The sequence below is a fragment of the Convolutriloba macropyga genome, chromosome 15 (genome assembly GCF_964194025.1).
Source record: "Convolutriloba macropyga chromosome 15, txConMacr16.3, whole genome shotgun sequence".
Taxonomy (NCBI): Eukaryota; Metazoa; Xenacoelomorpha; order Acoela; family Convolutidae; genus Convolutriloba; species Convolutriloba macropyga.
The window spans coordinates 29,714,441-29,737,948 of NC_134482.1; the positions used below are offsets into that span (position 1 = coordinate 29,714,441).

The 23,508-nt window shown below is 33.9% G+C and overlaps 3 protein-coding genes across 4 annotated transcripts in view; all 3 read left to right on the forward strand.

Moving 5' to 3' along the window:
• Positions 1 to 11,236, forward strand: part of LOC142354238 (DNA topoisomerase 2-alpha-like) — a 25,782-nt gene extending 14,546 nt beyond the window's left edge. The window contains exons 4-5 of one of the 2 annotated variants that reach the window (XM_075406492.1): positions 7,419 to 7,775; positions 10,261 to 11,236. In XM_075406492.1, coding sequence (XP_075262607.1) covers positions 7,419 to 7,775; positions 10,261 to 10,458 — 555 coding nt within the window. In that variant the 3' untranslated portion in view covers positions 10,459 to 11,236. The remainder of the gene's footprint in view (positions 1 to 7,418; positions 7,776 to 10,260) is intronic. The other variant, XM_075406493.1, reaches the window with a different exon arrangement.
• Positions 1 to 23,508, forward strand: part of LOC142354240 (integrin beta-3-like) — a 402,746-nt gene that overhangs the window by 4,484 nt on the left and 374,754 nt on the right. The gene's annotated exons all lie outside the window — the stretch shown is intronic.
• The window catches only part of LOC142353975 (uncharacterized), a 32,297-nt gene continuing 30,866 nt past the window's right edge, over positions 22,078 to 23,508 (forward strand). The window contains exon 1 of the mRNA XM_075406216.1: positions 22,078 to 22,196. Coding sequence (XP_075262331.1) covers positions 22,190 to 22,196 — 7 coding nt within the window. The 5' untranslated portion in view covers positions 22,078 to 22,189. The remainder of the gene's footprint in view (positions 22,197 to 23,508) is intronic.

Consider the following 23,508-nt stretch of genomic DNA (forward strand, 5'->3'; position numbering starts at 1 on the left):
ATAATAATAATAAAATAATAAAATAATAATACTAATAATAATAGTAATAATAATAATAATAATAATAATAATAATAGTAGTAACAATAATAATAATAATACTATTCGGGGCTAGGTTTTGTTATTAATTGCTCTCAAACGAAGTTTGTAGCAATTATATTAGTCTTGTCGGCCTTTTTAATCCAATTTTTTGGATCAATTTTTCGTTTGACCCATTTGACTTCTCGTCCTCTAAAGCGGATAAACAGGTAGCGCCCAGCGGGCATTAAGTGCTCTTAGAGCCTTTCAACTGTTTCAGCTCAAACTTTTGGTGTGAGGGGCGGTTCTTACAGTTTGAAGACCCCCACTGTTGACCCCCGCACTATTGCCCCCCATTCCGCCTGGCTAGCTACTGACGAGCAACTGCTCACTAAAATGCAAGTTTATATTAGTTTTCAGAATTTTCAAGTTTTTTGTCGTTTTTTGCGTTTCATCTTTTTTCAGACCCATGTAAAGGATTTATCCTTATAGCCTTTACAGACCGAGGGGTTTTATCATTTAAGCGTTTTGTCCTTTATAGCCATTACAGATCCAGGGGCCAGAAGGCCTCCTTAAGGGTTTGATAATGTGTTACTGAAATTTTTTTATTGGCCAAGCAATAGTTTTCAATTTTTTTTTATTCTTATTATTATTTTTATTATTTTTCTATTATTATCATTTTTAATTTCGTCCGGCCTCAAGAGCAAAGGAATCTTCTCTAGGGTTTGATATTAGGCTACTGTATGTTTTCTAGATGTAATTAATCTTTGTCAGGATTTTAAGATCACGAGTTTTAGCTTTTTTTTTACAAAAATTGCATTTCAAGTTAGAAATTTTTCGTATTGTTTAGGTTTCTCCAGCCTCAAGATTCACTAAACCTCATCTAGCGTTTGATAATAGTTTACTGCATATTTTCTTGATGCAATGTAATGTTTTTTCAAGTTTTTATTATCACGAATTTTTGCAATTTGTTGATGAAACTTGCATTTCAATTTTTTTTTCCAAAATTTCTGTCAATTTTTAGGTTGCTCCATTCTCACGATCACATAACCTCTTCTAGCGTTCGATATTAGATTCCTGCATGTAACGGAATTTTTTTCGAGATTTCAATATCACGAATTCAAGCAATTTTTAAAATATTTGCATTTCTTTGAACATTTCATTTCCGATACCAGGGGCCCAGGGACCTCCTAAGAGGTTTGATAATAGCTTCTGCAAAGTTTCTATTGTCAATGAAATGGTTATCATTATTTAAAGGTTTCTAGTTTTAGCAATTTTTTGATAAAATTTATATTTTCAAATATTCGAAAAATTTTTTATCATGTTCTAAGTTTACGGATCTTTATGAGCCAGGGAAACTATTTAAGGCTTCAAATATGGATAGTCTCTTGAGACAATGTATTGATTTTGAGGATTTTTTTATCTGGAATTTTTTGCAAGATTTTGTTAAAATTTGCAATTGTTTTCAAAATTTTTGAATATTTTTGTCCTTTTCTGAGTTTTAAAGATCATTACTGGCCAACGAAACTTCTAAAGTCTTTCCGATATGTAACTTGAAAAACTTCAGAGACCGAAAGTGTCTATGAACTTTTTTCACTATGAATTCTGAAAATTTTTTAATTTTGCCCTCATCAGTTTTTTTGATTTAATAACAAACAACGCTAGAAAAACAAACAAACGCTCAAAAGTAAAATAACAAACAACGCTCAAAAGTTGAATCCCATCATGGAAAATTTTCCTAGCGCTCTCTCTCTCTCTCTCTCTCTCTGTTGGTTGAGGTTGTTTTCCTTCTCGTTCACGTTTTATCTCTCACACTCGATCTCTCTCTCTTTCCTTAACTCTTTTGTTTGATATTGAAATTCAGGTGCTGTTATGCGGCCTGATGTCATCATCTATTATCCTCATTAATGCTGAATGATAGCAGAAATGTTTTATCATGAATGATTTAACTAGTACTTCTTAGAAAACCTTGTTAATTGCTTTCAAACGAAGTTTGCAGCAAATACATTAATCCTGTTTGTCTTTTTTATGCAGTTTCGCTTGACCGATTTTAAGCCTGACCCATTTTACTTTTCGTCCTCAGATAAAGAGGTAGAGCCCAGTGGGTATTAAGTGCTCTTAGAGCCTTTCAACTGTTTCAGCTCAAACTTTTGGTGTGAGGGGCGGTTCTTACAGTTTGAAGACCCCCACTGTTGACCCCCGCACTATTGCCCCCCATTCCGCCTGGCTAGCTACTGACGAGCAACTGCTCACTAAAATGCAAGTTTATATTAGTTTTCAGAATTTTCAAGTTTTTTGTCGTTTTTTGCGTTTCATCTTTTTTCAGACCCATGTAAAGGATTTATCCTTATAGCCTTTACAGACCGAGGGGTTTTATCATTTAAGCGTTTTGTCCTTTATAGCCATTACAGATCCAGGGGCCAGAAGGCCTCCTTAAGGGTTTGATAATGTGTTACTGAAATTTTTTTATTGGCCAAGCAATAGTTTTCAATTTTTTTTATTCTTATTATTATTTTTATTATTTTTCTATTATTATCATTTTTAATTTCGTCCGGCCTCAAGAGCAAAGGAATCTTCTCTAGGGTTTGATATTAGGCTACTGTATGTTTTCTAGATGTAATTAATCTTTGTCAGGATTTTAAGATCACGAGTTTTAGCTTTTTTTTTACAAAAATTGCATTTCAAGTTAGAAATTTTTCGTATTGTTTAGGTTTCTCCAGCCTCAAGATTCACTAAACCTCATCTAGCGTTTGATAATAGTTTACTGCATATTTTCTTGATGCAATGTAATGTTTTTCAAGTTTTTATTATCACGAATTTTTGCAATTTGTTGATGAAACTTGCATTTCAATTTTTTTTTTCAAAATTTCTGTCAATTTTTAGGTTGCTCCATTCTCACGATCACATAACCTCTTCTAGCGTTCGATATTAGATTCCTGCATGTAACGGAATTTTTTTCGAGATTTCAATATCACGAATTCAAGCAATTTTTAAAATATTTGCATTTCTTTGAACATTTCATTTCCGATACCAGGGGCCCAGGGACCTCCTAAGAGGTTTGATAATAGCTTCTGCAAAGTTTCTATTGTCAATGAAATGGTTATCATTATTTAAAGGTTTCTAGTTTTAGCAATTTTTTGATAAAATTTATATTTTTTTCAAATATTCGAAAAATTTTTTATCATGTTCTAAGTTTACGGATCTTTATGAGCCAGGGAAACTATTTATGGCTTCAAATATGGATAGTCTCTTGAGACAATGTATTGATTTTGAGGATTTTTTTATCTGGAATTTTTTGCAAGATTTTGTTAAAATTTGCAATTGTTTTCAAAATTTTTGAATATTTTTGTCCTTTTCTGAGTTTTAAAGATCATTACTGGCCAACGAAACTTCTAAAGTCTTTCCGATATGTAACTTGAAAAACTTCAGAGACCGAAAGTGTCTATGAACTTTTTTCACTATGAATTCTGAAAATTTTTTAATTTTGCCCTCATCAGTTTTTTTGATTTAATAACAAACAACGCTAGAAAAACAAACAAACGCTCAAAAGTAAAATAACAAACAACGCTCAAAAGTTGAATCCCATCATGGAAAATTTTCCTAGCGCTCTCTCTCTCTCTCTCTCTCTCTGTTGGTTGAGGTTGTTTTCCTTCTCGTTCACGTTTTATCTCTCACACTCGATCTCTCTCTCTCTCTTTCCTTAACTCTTTTGTTTGATATTGAAATTCAGGTGCTGTTATGCGGCCTGATGTCATCATCTATTATCCTCATTAATGCTGAATGATAGCAGAAATGTTTTATCATGAATGATTTAACTAGTACTTCTTAGAAAACCTTGTTAATTGCTTTCAAACGAAGTTTGCAGCAAATACATTAATCCTGTTTGTCTTTTTTATGCAGTTTCGCTTGACCGATTTTAAGCCTGACCCATTTTACTTTTCGTCCTCAGATAAAGAGGTAGAGCCCAGTGGGTATTAAGTTTTCTTAGAGCCTTTCAGCTCACTAGTCTCCAAGTATGCGATTCACAGAAACTGTTTTGGAGACATACTTAAATTGTGAAGGGCGGTTCTTAAAAATCGATGCCACACCCCCACCCACCGCCCCCTCATCAGTCCCCACAATACATTGTTGCGCCCCTCCCAAATGCAGTGCATCCCCTCTGCGCTCACCCGCGTCCCTCCATTTAAGCTAAAGCTAGCATAACAACAGTGGCTAGCTACTGACGAAGGCAGCCACTCGCCGGTTGTTTGAGAGCGAATCGCCCGTTAGTCGCTGGTTAAACTAAATTTTCTGCCTTGCTTACAAATTTCCACTCTGCAGCAATGAATTTACGTCATTAAAACTTTACAAAACGAGAAATCTCTGTGAAGACTTCGCTATGCTGTTATGTCGAAATTGATAATTTTGTGAATAAGTTGTATGTGTTTGATTGCCCTCAAACGACGTTTATAGCAATTATATTAGTCCTGTAGTCTTTTTTATGCAATTTTTCGCTTGACAGATTTTTTTTTCGTCTGACTCACTTGAGTTTTGGTCCATCATTTGAGTTTTGGTCCACCCCCTCCCGCGTGAGAATAATCAATACTGTTTTGAAGATTCGATTTCATGGTGTGGAGGGCGGGTCCTAATGTCAGAAGGTTGACCCCCCGCCATTTACCCCCCCCCCCCCCCATTCCCCCCATTGTAAGTGTTTAATCGTCACTTTAGAATTAACAATTTTTATCTCCTGGTACATGTGTTCACAAAATACGAGTTTTTGTCCATGTTTTTCTTTTTCTCTTGTCACTGCCATAACAATGAGATTTCTGATTGGCTTCGTTTTTGATGACGGCTGAATGTGAGATTGTAGTTAATAATATAGTGTTTTGAGAGCACGATAACGCGTTTCAATTGAAAATGGGCTCGTATTTTTCAATTCATTGTAAATTTTGCTAACTTTTTTATGCAATAGTTTGGATTCTTTGGACACTTTTTTTATTTAGTGTACATGGTAGCGGCCTTCTGATAAAATCATTCATTAAATTGCGCAATGATTTCAGGTGTTTTCAAACGATTCATACTGATTCGAGTCCCGAGTTTTTTGGCTCCAATTTTTGTATTCCTTTTTTTGTTTTTTTGCTTTATATATCAATTATTTTTTGGTGTTTGATAAAAATTTGTTTCTTTAATACATGGTTAACGATTTTTGATCTTTTTGACAATTTTTTTTTGTTTTGAGTTCTAATTTTTTCAACATACATAAGGTTCTTCAAATTTTTCAGATCCATTTTCTTACTCTTTAAATTTTTTTCTTTTTTTATATAGAACTCACAATTTGACAAGCTGTTTCAATAATTCACCATTTTAATTTTTCACATTTTTATTTTAGTGTTGATTTCGTTCAATATGAAGCACCTTTTACATTGCTTGAATTGTCTTTATAAAAAGAATTATGTTTCCTGCATTACTGTTCGGTTTTATAAACTAATATTTCTGCCTTCCTTACAAATTTGTTCTGCGGTTATTAATTTACGTCATAAAAATTATCTAAAAAGACAAATATAGTTGTGAAGACTTTGCTCTGCTGTGATATCGGAATTGATAATTTTGTTGAATAAGTTGTATGTTTTGCTCTCAAACGAAATTTGTAGCAATTATATTAGTCCTGTGGTCTTTTTTTTTGCTTTTTTTTGCTTGACCGATTTCTTTATCCGACTCATTTGAGTTTTCGTCTCCGAAAACGAAATCAACAGGTAGCGATTGGAGAGCTTGAAGTGCTCTTAGAGCTCTAAGTCTTGCTATACTCTAAGAGTGAGAATAATCAATACTGTTTTGAAGATTCGATTTCATGGTGTGGAGGGCGGGTCCTAATGTCAGAAGTTTGACCCCCCGCCATCTACCCCCCCCCCCAACTCCCCTCGGTTGTATGTGTTTAATCGTCAGTTTAGAACTAACCGTTTTAATGTCTCCCACAATACAAGTTCACAAAATACGAGTTTTTTGCCCTTGTTTTTCTTCGAGATTTCTGATTGGCTTCGTTTTTAACGTTGGATATTTTGGCGTGATTAAGCCTTTTAATATATTCGTCCGTGTTTTAATGAACCTGAGGCCAACGTTTCAAAGACATCTTCGTATATTCTATCTTACCACTTTGTCTTCAATTATTATCTTGAAACTTAGAGTATGCATTATAAGGATGCGTATTGTAAACGATAATGTTGTTGTAAATCGTATTGTAAATCGATGTTGTTGTTGGATTTAATGTCTTTAATACGTTGATTTCTACAGGAAGAGGAATAAAAGTTACTCTTACAGACTGCTGATTTTTAATTGCTCTTGAACGAAGTTCATAGCAATTATTGTGAGCGTGTTGGTCTTTCTTATGCAAATTTTTTGCTTGACCTTTTTTGCGCTTTTCTTCTAGAACATTCTTTGACTTCTCAAGTGACTTTTTCACGCTTTCGTTATTCATTTTTGAGTGACCTCTATTGCTCTCACTCCGAAGTAAAGCTTGTTGTTAAAATAACATCGATTGCAGCATAGCAAAAATCCCGGTTCGAATCCCTCGTGGGGGCTCGAATAAAGAAAAAATTAACTAGGCTACAGCCCATTAATAAAATTACCTCGCCTGTCGCTCGAGAGTAAATCTTCCGACATTAGTCGGTTTATGTTTTTGTTATCATTTGCTCACGCGTCAAGAATTCAAAATTTTCGGTGGCTTCTACCACTATACAGTTGAATTTGTGCGTGACTTCATTGTTGACCGCATTCTGTACACGTTTTTAAGCTAATCATGCGATGAGTGTTTTGAGCTGAGCGTACCTGACTTGTGTCACGTCACAATAAAATGACTTATGAACTCAGTGTTTGAATCTAAATTGAGATTAAGCTCTAAATGAAATTGAATTGAGGTCACCCAAGAGTTATAATTGTAAGGCTATATTACTGGAAAGACATGGGTATTTGAAATTTGATTTGAAAAAAGGATAATTTGAAATGGGAATCTCCAATTCTGAGTAGAGTTTCGAATCAAGAGTCAATTTCCCAGCTATTGTACGGCAATCTGCCGGCTATGGTAACTACGTCAACTCAAGTTATGTCGGTATTAGTTCTAAGTATTCTCGAGTTGACTTCTAATGTATCTTGCAGGGCAATGCATTTTAAGAAAACAAGTTTTAGCATGGCCAGCATATGGCCGGAAAGGTGTTTGTTTGCTTTTTTCTCTTTAAATTATGACAAGCATTTCTAGTTGCAATTTTGGAACTGGAAGACACATTCCTATAATTAAACATTGTTGAAAAACTACTGAATTGTTTGGTTTGAAGAAAGTCGAAATTTCCGTAGTGAAGACGTTTTCTAGGTAAGGGGGACTGATCCGAATTTAAAGTTAGCTTTTGCGACATGGCTGAATGTGTCATTTAGAGCCCGAAGGGATCACCCGCTAAGAAGGGAAAGAAGAAGAACCCGTGGGAAACAGATTCTGAAGATGAGGAAAGCGATGATTTGGAACTTTCAGACGTCGATGAAGACGAAGACGATGATCAGGAAGAAGTCGTAACCGTCAAGTCCAAAAAACCCGCCAGAATTGAGGACGATGATGATGACGATGATTTTAATGCTGGATTGGATAATGATGATGATGATATTCTGGAAGTTGCTGCTCCTCCAAAAGTGAAGCCAGTAACGAAGAAGCCTGCTTCTAAGCCAGCACCAAAAGCCAAAACGCAACCATCAACTTCAAAGGCAAAACCAGCGCCAAAGAAGTCACCTGCTAAAAAGGTAAAGCTACTCAGCAATCCTGTGATTCTATGAAATTAATCCTAATTCTAATTCTTTCTCGATAAGTATTTATCAAACGAGGAGGCTGGGTCGATGTGCGTTTGCACAAGGTTCCGACCCCGCTCATCTCATTTTATTTTTTTACTTAACTATGTATCAAATGAAGCAAAGGAAAGAAAGGAAACATTTTTTCAAAAAAAAAACACCAGATTTTCCAATCACAAAAATTTGGCTGGTTAGTGGTTAGAACTCACTATAATAGTCACTCTTTAAATTCTTGCCGCGCTATCACACGGTCGTCGCAAATATCGATGAATACGAGGAATTAAAAATAATAGCAGGACAAGTTCTGAGGCACAATTCACCCCTGTATCTTTTAACCCCTCTATCTTTTAACCCCTCTATCATTTCACCCCGATCTTTCGATAAAATAAGGATTATTAACTTAACTATATAATCATTTGGCCATGCCTCAGCGGCCCGTGTGACTTGATATGAAATTATCACAACCGAACGTGGGATTAATTTATCCACTTAATTTTGACAAAACATGCCTTTAATGTCGACTGCTAATTGGCGGGATGAAATGATAGAGGGGTGAAATGATAGAGGGGTTAAATGATAGAGGGGTGAATAAATTGGGGTTAAATTAATAGGGGTGAAAAGAAGTAGAACTGTATTTGAAAGTCAACAAAGCATATACAAAAACGCACAACGATAAGAAATTAAAAATTCTTAAAATCGATCTTCTCGCTTTTCCGAGAAAAATAGTGAGCCGGAGCCATTAAATGTGCCATAAGTTTTGATACAACTGCCTTTTAGAACCTCATTCTTTTTAATTTAGAAAGTTGATGAGACGCCTTTAATGAGGCTAACTAAAAGATAAGAAAATATAAACTTGGGCGAATCTCTAAAATAACATACCAAAAAAGTGTCAAATTGTTCAGATTGCAAAATATGAAAAAAAAACCCGCAAATTATTCTTGGCCTTATTAGAGAGTTTTACAAAATGGCCTTAATGATATTGATTAAGGGGACAGTAAAGGTAATCTTAAAAAATGGAGCTACTGTAATATTCATTGAATTGAAGTTTAATGAATACAAATGGCGACTAAATTATAAAAACACTGACCATGGAAATGATTCAGTTGTAATTGAATACAGAGACAAGGAATCTTGAGTTAACGCAACAATGAGACAGGACAACAAAAAAAACAGGCTAAAGTCAAAAACTAATAAAAATTAAGAGAATACCCATTCATACAGTGATAACAACCAACACTTATCAATTGTAATTAATATAAAGTTTTGATTATATCTTATTGCATTATTTTTCATTGTCTTATTTGATATGTCCGATTCCCATTATTCAGACTAAGCAATAAGACAACAAAAAGAACAACAATCAAGGCCAAAAATCTAAAATGTTCCAAAAGTTTTTTTAGACTACTTGATAGTCATAAAAACCACCAAATTCTATGCGATGGAAACACTAAATAAGTTTGTGTCAGTGGAGAGATGAAGGTGCCTGTCAATAGTAAAACTAGGTAACATGACATAGTTATCATCCATAAACGTTAAATAGGTTTGTTTCTCATTGGAAAGTGATCTGGACTTGTGATTTGGACTCTACGGTAATAAATGAGATCAACAAATAAGGGCAAGACTCAAAAACTCTCGGACGCTTTGTTGAGACTACATACATATAAAATAATAAAGGCTATCAACTGGAAACATCAAAGAAGTTTTTTTGTGCCTTAACTGCAAACTAATACGGGCCAAACTCAAAATTGAACTCACATTTTAAAACTAAATTATGAAGACCACCAAAGTACCACCGTGTAAATGTAACAAAACATTGGCTATTCAGTGACTGATTTGAACAGTAGCATATACGCACCATTGGGAGACCTGTTTAAGCCTCAGAAGCACTCAAGAAAAATGGAAGAAAAAACAGCAACGGAAAATTTCACAGAGTGCTCTTATAGGAAGACGAAATAAAAATAGCCCTCATTTAAATTTCCGATAATTGTTTTAGAGTTATTTTTAGGTCTGCACTTCCGCCAAAGTTGGACAAAATGGACTAAAAAGGAGATTTTGTTACATTTTTCATGACAAAGGCCGAATATTCAAAAAATCAGGCAACCTTTTAAGTTAGAAAGTCGGATCAAACAATTAAGCAATCTTCATTTATCTCTAAAAGTAACATAAATAATACTAAAATTTAAATTTTTTTCATTTTAGCAAAATTGGTCAACGTATGAGCGAAATTTAAAGAAACAACAAAAATATCGGAAACTTTCAAAAGAAGAAATTCAGAAAATTTTTTTAACGTATTCTACGCTCGATGGGTTTTTCAATGACACCACTCATGTCTTTCTACATCAAAGATATCGACCGCCAAAATTGGCTGAACAAAAAATCCCAGTTGAGCATATAGGTCCTCCCCCACTAAGTGAGATCGGAAAAAATTTCTTTTGTTTAGAAGAAGTTAGATTCCGACGAAGAATCGGAGGATGCATTCGACATCGACGATGATGATGATGAAGCTTCGCCTGTGATTGCCAGTAGCAGACCAGGTAGAAGCAGAAAGCAGGTCAACTACAAAGGCATGGTTGGATCTGACGAAGAAGAACAAGAAGACGATTTCAGTAACGATGACGATGATGATGATGTTGAATAAATGTCAATGAGTGAACAAAAACTGAACAATTTTTTGAAATGAAATGATTTCGACGTTGATTGGCAGAAGACTAGTAATGAACAACAGCTCAACTAACTATTTGATTGGCTTATAAATGATTTGACGCGGATTTCCTAGGATCGTGTGAATTAGTTCATTCATTTTGTCCTCTGGTTTAATGGGTTCAAAAATGGCTAATTGTTTAATCAAGATTAGTTGTTTTATGTTAAATTTACGCCATCCATCAAAAACTAACCTCATTTTGAAAAGTGAGTTTTGAAGTGTTCTGGTTTTATTTCGCAATTCATTGTCCAATGTTTTACTCCGTATCCTTGTTTTTGCTTCTGTTTCGCTATTTTTGGTGTTATACTTTTGTTTTAATTGTGTAATGTTTCAGCCAGTTTTATTTAAAGAGTAGAAAATTTTGGAAAAATGAACAGTTTTCAATAGCTGTAGCTTTCAGATTTGTTTTCCTTTTCAAAATTTTCAAGCATATTAATTTAACCTAGTATATACAAATACAAAAGGGCTCAACTTAGTGCTCAAGTAAAGAAAACAAATTTGATGTGTTTAATTAGTATTCAGTTCTGAAGAGTAGAGAATAGCTGAATTCTTTTGTGTCGTTTATTAGTCGGATTAATCAGTGGAATACAATTTGTAATTGAGATGGAATTTAGAATCTGATGGCTGGTTGTGTGACTTAATTGAAGTGCAAAAGTGATAATTTTATTGATAGCATGTCATGATTGATGTGAGTTCAATTCACGGTTTTCGAGTACTCATTTTCAAAGAAATGAAGTAACCTGTAGCTGTGTCTTGAACAATTGGATTCTGTCAACTATAAATGCTGAATTATGGACGTCACAATTTTGGCTTTTTGAAATGCAATAAAGTTCTAACCGTCCATAAGGACACACATGTATCAAAGCGTGTCATCATCAAAGCGTGTCGTTAAGTGTATAAAACGACTACAATAATTGTTCCTTTAAATTGCGTAACCGTCTATTAAAACGGAGTAGTCGCTCAACGTTGTTGCAAACCATTAAACCAGCTGGTTCTGCTTAAAATGTGATGTCTCGGCATAATGATTTGTTCTAACGTATTTGGTGATTGTACAGTCTATTTAAAGGTGCCAGTGGGGGTATTGTTTTTGTTTTGAAAAGTTTTGAAAGTCCGTTTGGAAAAGTTTTCTCTGTGGAGCACTTTTTCTTTGCCATCTTTGACAGCTTTTTGTAGTTCGAAAAGATTAAATGCTGTCAGCTTCATAATCCTAAATAATAATAATAATAATAAATTTGTGTTCAGTACCAAATATTCAAGCTTCGAATAATTAAACCAAATTAGAGAAGAAAGCGTCGTACTGAACGAATGCTAGGAGGCAATTTGCCTGTTTCAGCACCGTTACAGAGCTATTCAAAATTAGATCATATGTTCAAAAAAATACCATCATTGCAGTCCTCACATCATTCATGAGCAAGCATCAATGCAACCAATTTTTTAAACAGAAACACACACAGACACTAACACTCACGCAACCACGCGCGTTCAACCGGGCGGTCCCCTGCGACAACTCTCAAAAATTGTCCTCTATTTGCTTTCATAAACAAACAAAACCTCCAAGCTTTAGGCCTCGACTTATGAAAAGAATATGCCTGAACCATAATGGGTATGAGAACGCCATGTTCAGCCCAAATTTTCCAAAAAAATTCTTTAGCTTGACCTTATTGTCGTGACTGCAGCAGCGTGACTCAACTTTTGCGACTGGATTTTACCTCGACCCAAGTTTCATGTTCGACTATAACTCTAACCAATCTTTGTTGCTCGACTTTAGTTTCAACCAAATTTGTATCAGAGTGTTCAATATAGATAACTGACCTCGCAAGCTGACTAGAGATTAGTTATATTCGTAACAAGGATTCATATCCAAAATTGTGTCCGTGCGTCAATCTGCAGACTGTGATAGCTGACAACAAGATTCAAAGTTGACAACAAGATTCGATGAAATGGGCTTTGTAACTTGAAGCACTTGATGGGACAACTATGTAGCACAAATACGTTCTGATGCTCGACTTTATCAACCAAATTTGGAGTCCCGGAAAAGTTTTTTCACGGGTCTCTTTTTACATGAAAATTGCAGCTGCCTATCCATTCCTTATTAACGCTTATAACGTTAACATTGTCAGCAAGCATGCTCTTCATCTGTTACAGTTTCGAGGATTCATTGAGCAAACCGAAATGATTTTTTTTCAAAAATGAAACATCAGAATTTTGGAGAGGAAACTACTGAACAAGGCCAAGTTTTTTGCACGGTTAATGGGAAAAAACCATTGCAATTAGGCTACCTAGTCTTTCAATATTTTATGTGACAATGCAGTCCAGCTGCGTCAACTAATTGTTCCGACCTCTCTTGGGGGAGGAACTGTATACTCAAATGGGTTTTTTTGTTCAGAAAATTTTGGCCGATCGATATATTCATTGTAGACAGTTGAGACTGGTATCATTAAAATACTTGTCCAGCGTAGAAAATGGAATTACAAATATTTTCTGGATTTCCGTTTTTTAAAGGGAGTTATCGGGGTTTAAACTTTTGAGAAAATAGAGTGAATTCCGTTGATTTTATTCACATCTTCCGGAATTTTTGACTAAAATTTTGCTAATTTTGCTAAGTGTTGTTAAGAAAGTGTTATTGATTTTATTTAAAAAAAGTGTTATTGATTTTATTACCAAAAAATTTTGCCGGCTATTTTTTTTTTAATTTGTAAAAAATTCTGGCTAAATATTTCAAAACTCAAGACTTTTTCATCAAAAACAGCACGAATTAAGTTTCTTTAGTCCACTTTGATTAAATTTGCAGGAAGTACTCACCGAAACACCACTGAATTAATCTTTGTATACTCAAAAAGGGTCTATTTCTACTTCAACTTTCGTTGTGAGTGCTCCGTAATTAAAACTTTCCCGTTCTTTTGCTAAGTTTACTCGTTGATTATCAAAAACGCATCATTTATTTTTGATTTTTTAACTAACAAAATATATAATCTTTAACATTGGAAAAATTTAGTGTTTTTAGTGGACGAACAGCACCAGTAGAGTTAGTTTTGGACAAATCTTGGACTGTTACAGTCCAAAAAGTGACTACGATTGTAATCAGTCGGTCTTTATTAAAAGAATTCGATCTTTTTTATATAATAATTAAAAACAGAACAATTCAAATTAAAGCTCATTGGTAATGGGTTCAAATCGCTTCCCAATAAAATCCAATTTTTTAAATATAGTTTATTACTTCAAAGCTTATGGTCTTTTTGACTTTTAGAAATTCTTGATTTTCAAATAAATAATGGCTTATTGAACTTTGCCTCCTTTTTTCTGTTAATTTGGTCAACTTGTAGCCTGGTGTCAGCAATAAAATAGGGCTTCTTTTTTCTACTGCATTCAACTTCAATCTCAACTGCAGTTTTACGCCTTAAGTTATGATTTTCGGGCTTTGATACCATTAGGTTTAACATTTTTTTTTTATTTTCAGGTATTTGCCCATTTTTCAGGTTTTCTAGTTTTGTCACATTATCACATTATTGACAGTTCATATATAATATTATTGGCGTTCAAAAAAAAACAATCGATAATATTAAAATCCTCATTAGGGATATAGACTCTCGTTTTAACAGCTTCGACAATACTTTCGAAGAATTTAATTGAATTTTTCAATTTTGTCTTTAACTTTCATTTTTATTTTGTCTTTTTAGTCATTTGATATTTCCTGTACAAGGACCTGGTTTCATTGGTTTTTCATGGAAGAATAGATGGGCCGATATTGTGATATTTATAGATAGCTGATGGCTTTCACGACTTTGAAAACAATTGTTTTTTTTTTTTTCAAAATAAATTTCTTTTATAACTTCGCAGTTTTGTTTCTTTTATTGTCTGTTTTTTACGTAGTCTCGTTAATTACCCGCCAAATATGTCAATACTGTTGTCAGAAAAAAGTGTGAGAAGGAATGATGTCACAATATCTAATGTTTGAAAGAATTCGTTAAGACTTCACTGTCTGCGACACGGGTTTTCACAAAAAAAAGTAAATTAATTTTTGATGTTTGTCATAATTTGCGTTCTTTTTGCCGACGTAAGATATTTTCTGGATAATTGCTAGCAAGTCTCAGTAGATTCTTTTGGAAGAAGAAACGAACCTATTTAAATAATTCTTTTTGTTACTAATGTTTTTAATGTCTTTAAAAATTTTTTTTTTCTAAAAAAAACAACTATTACTTAATTTTGTTTTTTTCCTTTTTGTCTACCCGTTAACCGGTTTCATTAAAGAGAGGTCACAAAATACATTATTGGTGTTCGAAGAAGGTGCAGTCGAACATATTGTGAGGGTCAAAGTATGGCTTTACGGCTTCGAAAACGCTTTGTGGCAAAATTTTATTGATTTTTTATTCGTGTATTTCTTCTTTTTGTAACCACATAAAAATTGAATACCGACAGTTCTTAATTCCCATCGTTAAAAATACTGGTAATTTTAAACATATGGGATATTTTAAATGATTTCTTATGGTTTTCATTACTTTGATATTAATTGCTTAAAAAAATACGCGAATTTTTCAAATTTACTGTTTTTGATCTTTATTGTCTAATTGTTGCCGAGCCTTCTTATTGACTGGTCCCATATCTTTTTTGTTTAAATAAATACAAGTTTTTTGTTTAGTTTCAGTTTCATCTGTTTTATCTGACGCTATTTTGACTTTGTTATTAAGTTCTGTTTTTTAAAACTCACATAACTTTTTTGATGTAATTAATGTTTGTTGTTGCTGTTTGAATTTGCTGTTCGTCTTGACTCGCTTTCTTAATATCTTAATCCTATGAGTTATTTGCTTTGGAGGCTATCTTTTCGTTCATACACCAATTTTTGTTTTTGAAAAATACTTGAATTTTTGGGGTTTTCTGTCTGTTCCTCATTCGGCAGACAATTATACCGAAATTGTAGAACAGCAGGGCGGAACCTTAGGTGCGATCGCACATTACCGAGCCTCCTTGTTTATGTTAAGATTTAAATAAAATTATTAAATCTCGTTGCGTTTACCAACCTTGCGATAAGTTGATTTGGTCTGGCGCAATGCTGTTTAGTCTTGCTGCGTTGCTGCTCCACAGTTTACAAAAGCAACAAATAAACTCCAGTATTGCCAAAAAGCTAATGACGAGACCTTTGAAAATATTTTTCCTCAACTTTAAGTAGGAAGCTCGACTATATAATGTTAGTCAATAAAACTACCCCCGAACTTGACTGTTTTCATTTGTCGAGGTCTAAAACTTGTGCTGCTTCGAGTTTTAGACAAAAATATTTGAGAGGTGAGGAAAAATGAATGGGGCATGACTTTTCAGCACCTAAAGGGAGTTCAAAACCAGAGTCTTGTCAAAAAACTGAACTATCAATATTAAATGAAAAACTGAACTATTACTTATTACGGAGACTCACTTATTACTATTACTTATTCCCTATTACTATTACTTATTAATAATTAATTATTACTGAACAGGCTAAAGTTAACTAATCCATTAATTTGTAATTTTTCTGCTTTGAAAACTTGATGTCAATGACTAAAAGCGATTTTTTTTACTTTTACCTATTTTTGCTACAATTTTCAGCCGAATATGGCGTCGGCTTAGTCGCACATTGCCGTTTGCGACATCACAGAAGCCGTGCATTGAAGCAATAAATAAAGTTGTCATTTGTTAACAATGCTCCGAAATGCAATCTTATTGTGTGAATGAAAACATTCGTCAATAAATCGTGAAGTGCTTCATTATAATCGTCCTGATTTTACCGCTTTGACTCAGCTGTCGACCTAATTTTATGCCTAACTCATAATTGAAACGTTCATTCTGTATAACCAACAAAACAGTTTTTATGGTAAAATTTGTTTCGCGTGTTGTTACTGTCAATTCCTGCTGAGGTAATTTATCCGAAGCTTCTCTGTAAGTCACCAGCTCGTCCCCTATTTTCCTCAAAACTCAAAAGTTATAATTTGCCAAACATTTTCTATTAAATATATTTGAAGTGCGAAAAAATTGCATTGTCAGTTTTCTTTATTTTTTACGTTTTTCATTTTGGATGGAATGAACGCAACAAAAAAAATCCGCAGTTTTCAATATAAAAAGAACCTTACTGTTAACTTCATCTCACTGATAAATATTTCATGCTGTTCGTTTGTTTTATAAGGCAAGGTGGGTACGGAACAGCTATTAAACAAATTTTTGTTTAAAAATGTTAAAAATACTATAATACTTGTATTGAAACACAACCACTCCTTATAAAGTTGTGATTTTTGGCAAAACGATGATTCTATTCTATTCTTCTGAAATGTGATTGAAATTGTGGGCCCGAACTATAAAGAAGAATGCAATGCTTGAGAAAAAAAAAATCGCCATAACCGCTATCTTTTCGAGATTTTCTCACGAGTATGTCGCAAACTTAGGCAGCCTAATCTAACACCGAGAAAAATAAATTGTTTTCGAATATATAAAAGTCCCAGAGCTGCTATAAGGTCCACAATTTGTAAATATTTAATTTTTACATATGCCAATCAAAAATAGCAATCAAATTTTGTCGATATTCGTTGACTTGGGAAGTTTTTTAATAGTTAATAATCTCCTTTGCAACCCTAATTGCCATAGTTAATAATCTCCCTTGCAACCCAATTGACAATAAATCTGATTTGGTTGACTGGACCCACGAATATCAACATCTTTTTATTTAAGCATTTTCCAATTTAACCTATTGAAACAAGGTAACGTAATTGCTCCATTATAGGAATTAATAGCTGTAGAAAAGAGGAAGCTGAACTCATCGTAAGTTTATGACGCATTGAAGCCGCTCATCGGAAGAGACACCTTCACGGCTCCTAAATTAGCTATAAGAGAAACAGGCTTCCCGCTAATTCTGTCGGCCACGTCGAAAATCAATGTCTGATAAAAACCCTCAGACAAAACCATTCCATGTTTTTTCTCATTAATAGATCAAATTTTTACATTGTTGGCTTATAAAATTGTAAAAGAATTCAAACTGGACACCAAAATGTTCGAAATTTACCAATAAAGGTAAAGGAAAAGTAAATAACGAACTCTAAAAATACTCAGAATTACATTGAAAAGAGACAAAACAGTAGAAGAAGATCATTGATGAGGCAAATTCAGTTACAAAATTTATGAAAAAATTAGATAAAGTGCTTCATAAACATCCAGGCTTTATGATTTAGCAAAAGTACACAAAAAAGATACACTTATGCGGCCTGTTCCTTTGATACCTTGGCATCTTTTCTCCAGAAACTACGGTGCGCAAACATTGAAACTAACAAATAAGATTCTAGAAAATCTTCGGAGTCTTTGGACGATAACAAGCATATAATATCTCTTGACTGCTCTTATGCGAAATGTCAAAAAGATGGAAAAAAAGAATCCGCCATTAAGATGGACAATGCTTGGATTTGTACGTACCGTACTGCAGCAACCAACTACCAAAGTTGGAATATGTCGGAAATTACTCAAAAAGTATAAAGGTGACATTTTTTGCACAGTTAGTAATGACTCGGATGAGTACTTAAATTTTGCGAATTCAATACACAAAATAAAAATCAACTTAAATTAGTAAAAATGAACAGCGAAGAAACTTCAGCATTTTCTGATACCAACCTAAATGTGAGTAACGATAAAAAAAATTACTTTTCATTGGTATAAATAACCGAAACAGGAATACAGCTGAATTTACCAAGCTGTGCACCATTTCAGCACAAGAAGAACGTATTTCTAAAAAGAATTCACAGAAATTTCGGTTAAAAATATCTATTTGGTTGGCGTGCGATCAGGCGCTTAAAAAAACAAGATACGCTGTCCAAAAATCATATCCTGATGAATAATCTGTGATAGTAATAATAGTGAACCAGACATTAGATAATAATTGGCAGTGAAGTTCAATTAAAAACAAAGAAAAAACAGCGTCAAAAAACTAGGCTTGATCTTATTGGAAATCAACAATTTTTCTACAATACAGAGAGAACTTTGCACAATATTTCTCAAGCAATTTGAAAAAAGCTCCATGAATTGCAAATGGTAAAATAACACGTCGTATATAAACCAAAAAGTAATGAAGTCGGATCCAGCTTTTTCGGTTAGACAGGACTAGAATAGCACTAGAATATCAGAACATCAAAAGAAGGGTTCACAGGTTCAGAAACTTGCAGGTTCAGAGTACTGTGGTTCCCCTAGAAGCTTTGAATTGAAAATTCTAGATGACTGTCGCGCAGTAAAAAAAAACTAATGAACATCAAAGCTATATACATCAGCAATATGAAGCAGGGACTAAACACATGTGACAAATACAGAGGATGGGAAGTCATGTGTAATCATTGAATCAAGTCATAATATTGATGAACTTTAGGGCGAAAATATTTTGTTTATTGCAAAACGAAAACTGCAAAATATCTACAAGAGAGATAGTTAAAGATAAAGCAGAAATCTGAATTTCCGTAGAAATACAAAAACACGGCCGAAACTGAAAAGTGCGTAATAAAAAATTGTTTTTTTAAGAAAATGATAATATTTGTTAACTTGAAGTTGTTTAAGGACTAAAAAATGTGTATTTGAAAATTTTTGATACAAAAAATTTCTAGATCTTTCCTAGAGTTGTCTAAACTGCGGTGTCAGTCAAATGTAAATACATTTTCATTTTATCGTTTAGTGAAATCTAAAACAGTTTTAACCTGATGATGAACGTAACAATTGAAAACGTTTGTTTTAGAAATCAGAATTAAATTTGAAACAACCAATCAGTTTATCTTACATCTATTATTTTTTTATCTTATGAAGTTCAATAACTTTTTAAATGAATTTACTTCGTGTTGTGGAAAAAAATCGTTGTCAACGAATGTGTGGAAAGTATCTATTATTTAAGTATCTATTTTTGTTAACTGGATTCGCTTTTATGCAATTTGTTCTGTTTTTGAACACGTTCGTCTGTACATGAATACTGGTCAATTTTAGTTCCATCAATGTATTGAAAAATTTAGTTGTTTTGAAAGTTTGCTTTCTCAGCGTTTTTCAGAAAAGGAAGACACAAATATAGGGGATGAGACAGATCAATGAATTGTTTGCAAGTATGCATCAACGTGCCTCCTTGATTGTTTCCGCTTATTTTTAAAAGTATGAGCAATTACTGATTCATTAAAAGATGTCAAATTCAGTTTTAAAAGCATATGAATAGATTAAAAAGACGTAATTTTGTATTGACAGGTGTACTGTGTACCAATGGGAATCATTTGATGAAGGAAAACATTTAATTTGTGGCCAAAAATACAATTTTAAAATGTACTCACCGTTGAAGAGGCTCTCATTAGCAAAACCGCTCAATGAAAAAATATTTATCACCTGGCAGAGATATTGGCATACAAATTATGTATAGATTACGTCACACTGATTAAATCACTATATGAAAATCTGGCAATAATTGAGGAATGACTGTTTGAATTATAGGCCAGAATTTTGAAGTGACTTTAGCGTAAACGTAACGTTATTCAGACATCGACGTGAAAGTTTTAAAATGCCCAGTGCAACCTCTGCTGTAACAGATTCTATAATGCCTGATCGATATACAGTGCCAGACCACAAAATTTTTTCTTCAAGCAAGATTATGTGACTCTGATAAAATCACTTCAAAATTTTGGCTTATATCTTGATCCGCAATGGGGTTCTCGATTAAAGCCAGACTTTCTCAGTTAAATCGTCAGTCACAGCTTTCTGTGTTTTGTAATCTGATACTCTTCATAAGTGTTGGGCATCATGGATGCTGCAGAGCTCGGGCATTTCAAAACTTGCACGTGATTTATTTCAAAAGCTGTTCTAGAAGTCAAATTTAACTGGAAAAGAATCCATTTACTTGCATAACTGTTTTTCCAAATGATTTTCCAAATTAAGTTTACTTCAAGCAAAACAACCACGCATGTAATTGAAAAATAATTTCCTAGAAACAAATTTTCATCGTTTCTTAAGCATATTCACGACTTATTTTCAAAAAAAAAATAAAGATATTTGAAAATAAAATCAGAAATTCAAGGGTGAAAATTCAAGCTGTCGAAAAGATTGAGTAGAAGATTGTAACGTTTGAACAGCAACCCCCCCCCCCCCCCACCCCGCCCTCTCTCAAAGTATTATTAGGGTCATCAATAAGAGCGAAAACAGACTTGTCTTTTTCCATTAAAAGCGAATTGCCTTACAGCCGAACTTTACTTGATTTTGTTATTTTTGCGTAAGTTTTAGCATGCCTTATATACCGCCAAAAGACAACAAGGCCGTTTGTTTACCGTCTTTTCTAAAAGCGATTGATTTCCACTTCCGCTCTGTAAACAAATTCGCAGAAACAAAAGACATTTTATTCATCGTGTTGATTTTAATTGCATTACATTCGTATTACGCTTCCCTTTTATTCAAATGCCCTTATGGTGAATTAGACCCTTGCCGCAAATGGTTTACCGATGAGGGTGGAATAACTAAATTACTACTAATCGGGGCGCCCTCGTTTCTAATTTTTAGCTACTTGGAAGTGGCCATTTTTTTCACGCGAAGATTCAAAATTTTACCTTTTGGATTTATATGGTGCTTTGCCGTATTATTCTGTTGGCAATTTTCGAATGGTTATGACTTTATTAATCATGGTGGTTATAACAGGCTAGTATTACTGGCAACTATTTTGGTTATTTTTACTTTTGGTTGCCTTTGGACGATTTTGGATTGGCTCCTGCGAGTTTTTCACAGAAAGTGTAACACTCAAAAATCCTTAACGGTTTGCAAAATCTTATTTATTATTGTAACATTAGTTATCACTCTCCAAAATGCAGCAGAGAGGAATGAAATTGCTTCTAGAACGTTCTGGAACAATCCTTCAGTGATATATAATTACGATTATCAGAGCCAATCAGATTGCACTTTTACTGAGCCGAAGTTTCATTGGTGGAATATTTTTGCGGGTGTGTTCAACTTTGCATCGTTATCGCCATGCTCTGGTTATGATATTTCATGGCTGGGCGATTTTACGCAGACTAATGATACTTTATGTTATGCTTATCCACAAGTTAATACCATCAAGCGTGAAAATATTACAAGTTATCAAGATTTTGCTGGCTTCGCTTTGAACCGAGTGCACAGAATTGATGAAAGAGAGAAATCGAAGTTTGAATCGGTTCTGAAAATTCCACCAAATGGGTTACCCGAATTGACTACGAAGGTAGTGCAAAACCCGAAGTTAATCGCTCGAGTTCGAGATAAGCGATTAGCATCGCTCGGTCGGAGCTCTCATTCAAATAAAGAAAGTGTCCTAATACTTTTAATTGACGCCTTGTCTCGTCAAGCGATGACTAGGAAAGATCTTGTCGCTATTTTTGCCTTCAGATTTTTCACCCCCCCCCCCCCCCCCCCCCCCACCTCACTTTACCAACAGGGGAGGATATTCTTGAATAGATATTAAGTAAGCGATTAAATTGACCAATCATAGAAAACAGCTAACTTTCCATGCATGCGCATAATATGGTAAACTAAATAGAATTTAGGACATAGGTAACAACAATTAGAATAATTGGAATACAAAGTGAAAATAATTTCCAACTTGTGGGGAGGTGGAGACGCTTCACACGCGTCTCAGGTTCACCGCGATAACCGGACCGTGATTTCCGGATTACATCCCACAGTATATGAGATGCACGGTTTGCTATCACGCTTTTAACAAAATTAGCATGTGAACAAGAGGTTGATAAATTATGTTGACACGGATAGCTACATAGTGGTACCAAAAAAGCAACGTATCCCTAAAAATTTTTTTAAAAGCTTCACAAATATAAATGGTGCAAAATTTTCAGTTTATGACAGTTCTCTGACAATGAGACATTCAACCGTTAGTTCAAATTTCTAATATATGCGTCAAATTTTCGACAATTTTTCTTCCAAATTCTTTCCTAAAAACTGTCCGTTCATGCAACTGTTGCTTCAAAGTTGACCAAAACTTTTCAATTGCATTCAGATTGGGAGTGTTTGTTGAATATTCTGGTACCTATATCTTGCTCTTTTTTCATAATGGACTTTTTGAATTGTGCACATAAACATCTACTTGTTGAAAACTAGTATATAAAACTTTTCTCCACAATTTTACAAAACTTTCTCGTACAATAAAAAATTTAACTTTGCTGAGCAAAAGACCTGGGTGTCAATCCAATTTGTTTTGTATTTTGTACAAGAAAACCGGATATTTTGACTTGCAACCACTCGGCAAGTGGTAAGAGAACAAAACAGCTTAACAATATTTTCCGTGTAAGTAGAAAAGAGAAGAAAGAAAATTCGTTCACACATTCAAAATTTCACGCATTATTTCACGCTAATTAAGCATTGTGGGCAAAAATAACGTTTAAGAAGCGCAAATGGTGCTCTAAGTAGTTTTTGGTACTTCTTTGAAAAGAAAATTTGTTCTGTTAACGAGATGTTACCAATTGAATATTAGAAAAAATGTGACACTGTATTTTTGATGCTTGCTAAACACTGTATTTTTGATGCAGATTGATAACAAAACAGTAAACGAAAAGCAGAATAAAACAGTTCTAATAGACTAGCTGGCTTAACAAATGTGAGTCTATAAACACCTCACGTAAAAAAACCAGTCCGATTCTAATTCAATGCTATTCAAATCTTAGACGGCAGTCTGAGACATTTTGATCTTAGAAACGTGTTTTAATTAGAAGCGTGCGGTAAAATCTTAAAAAGTTGCATAAATATAACTCAATTCAGAGCCTTATTTTCACTTTTGAGATCAACAATAAAGCAGCAAAAAATGCATCGTTCTATTAGAACGTGCATAATTTATTTCGGCTGTCCTTGCGGGACCTCAGATTCTTAGTGAAAAAATTATTGTGAAAACTATCGATGAATACTTTTTCTTGTGACACATTGAACTTTGATTTATCAAAAAGAATGTTTTATAATCTATTGGTAAATATATTTTGGTTTTAATGACAAATTAAATTTCAT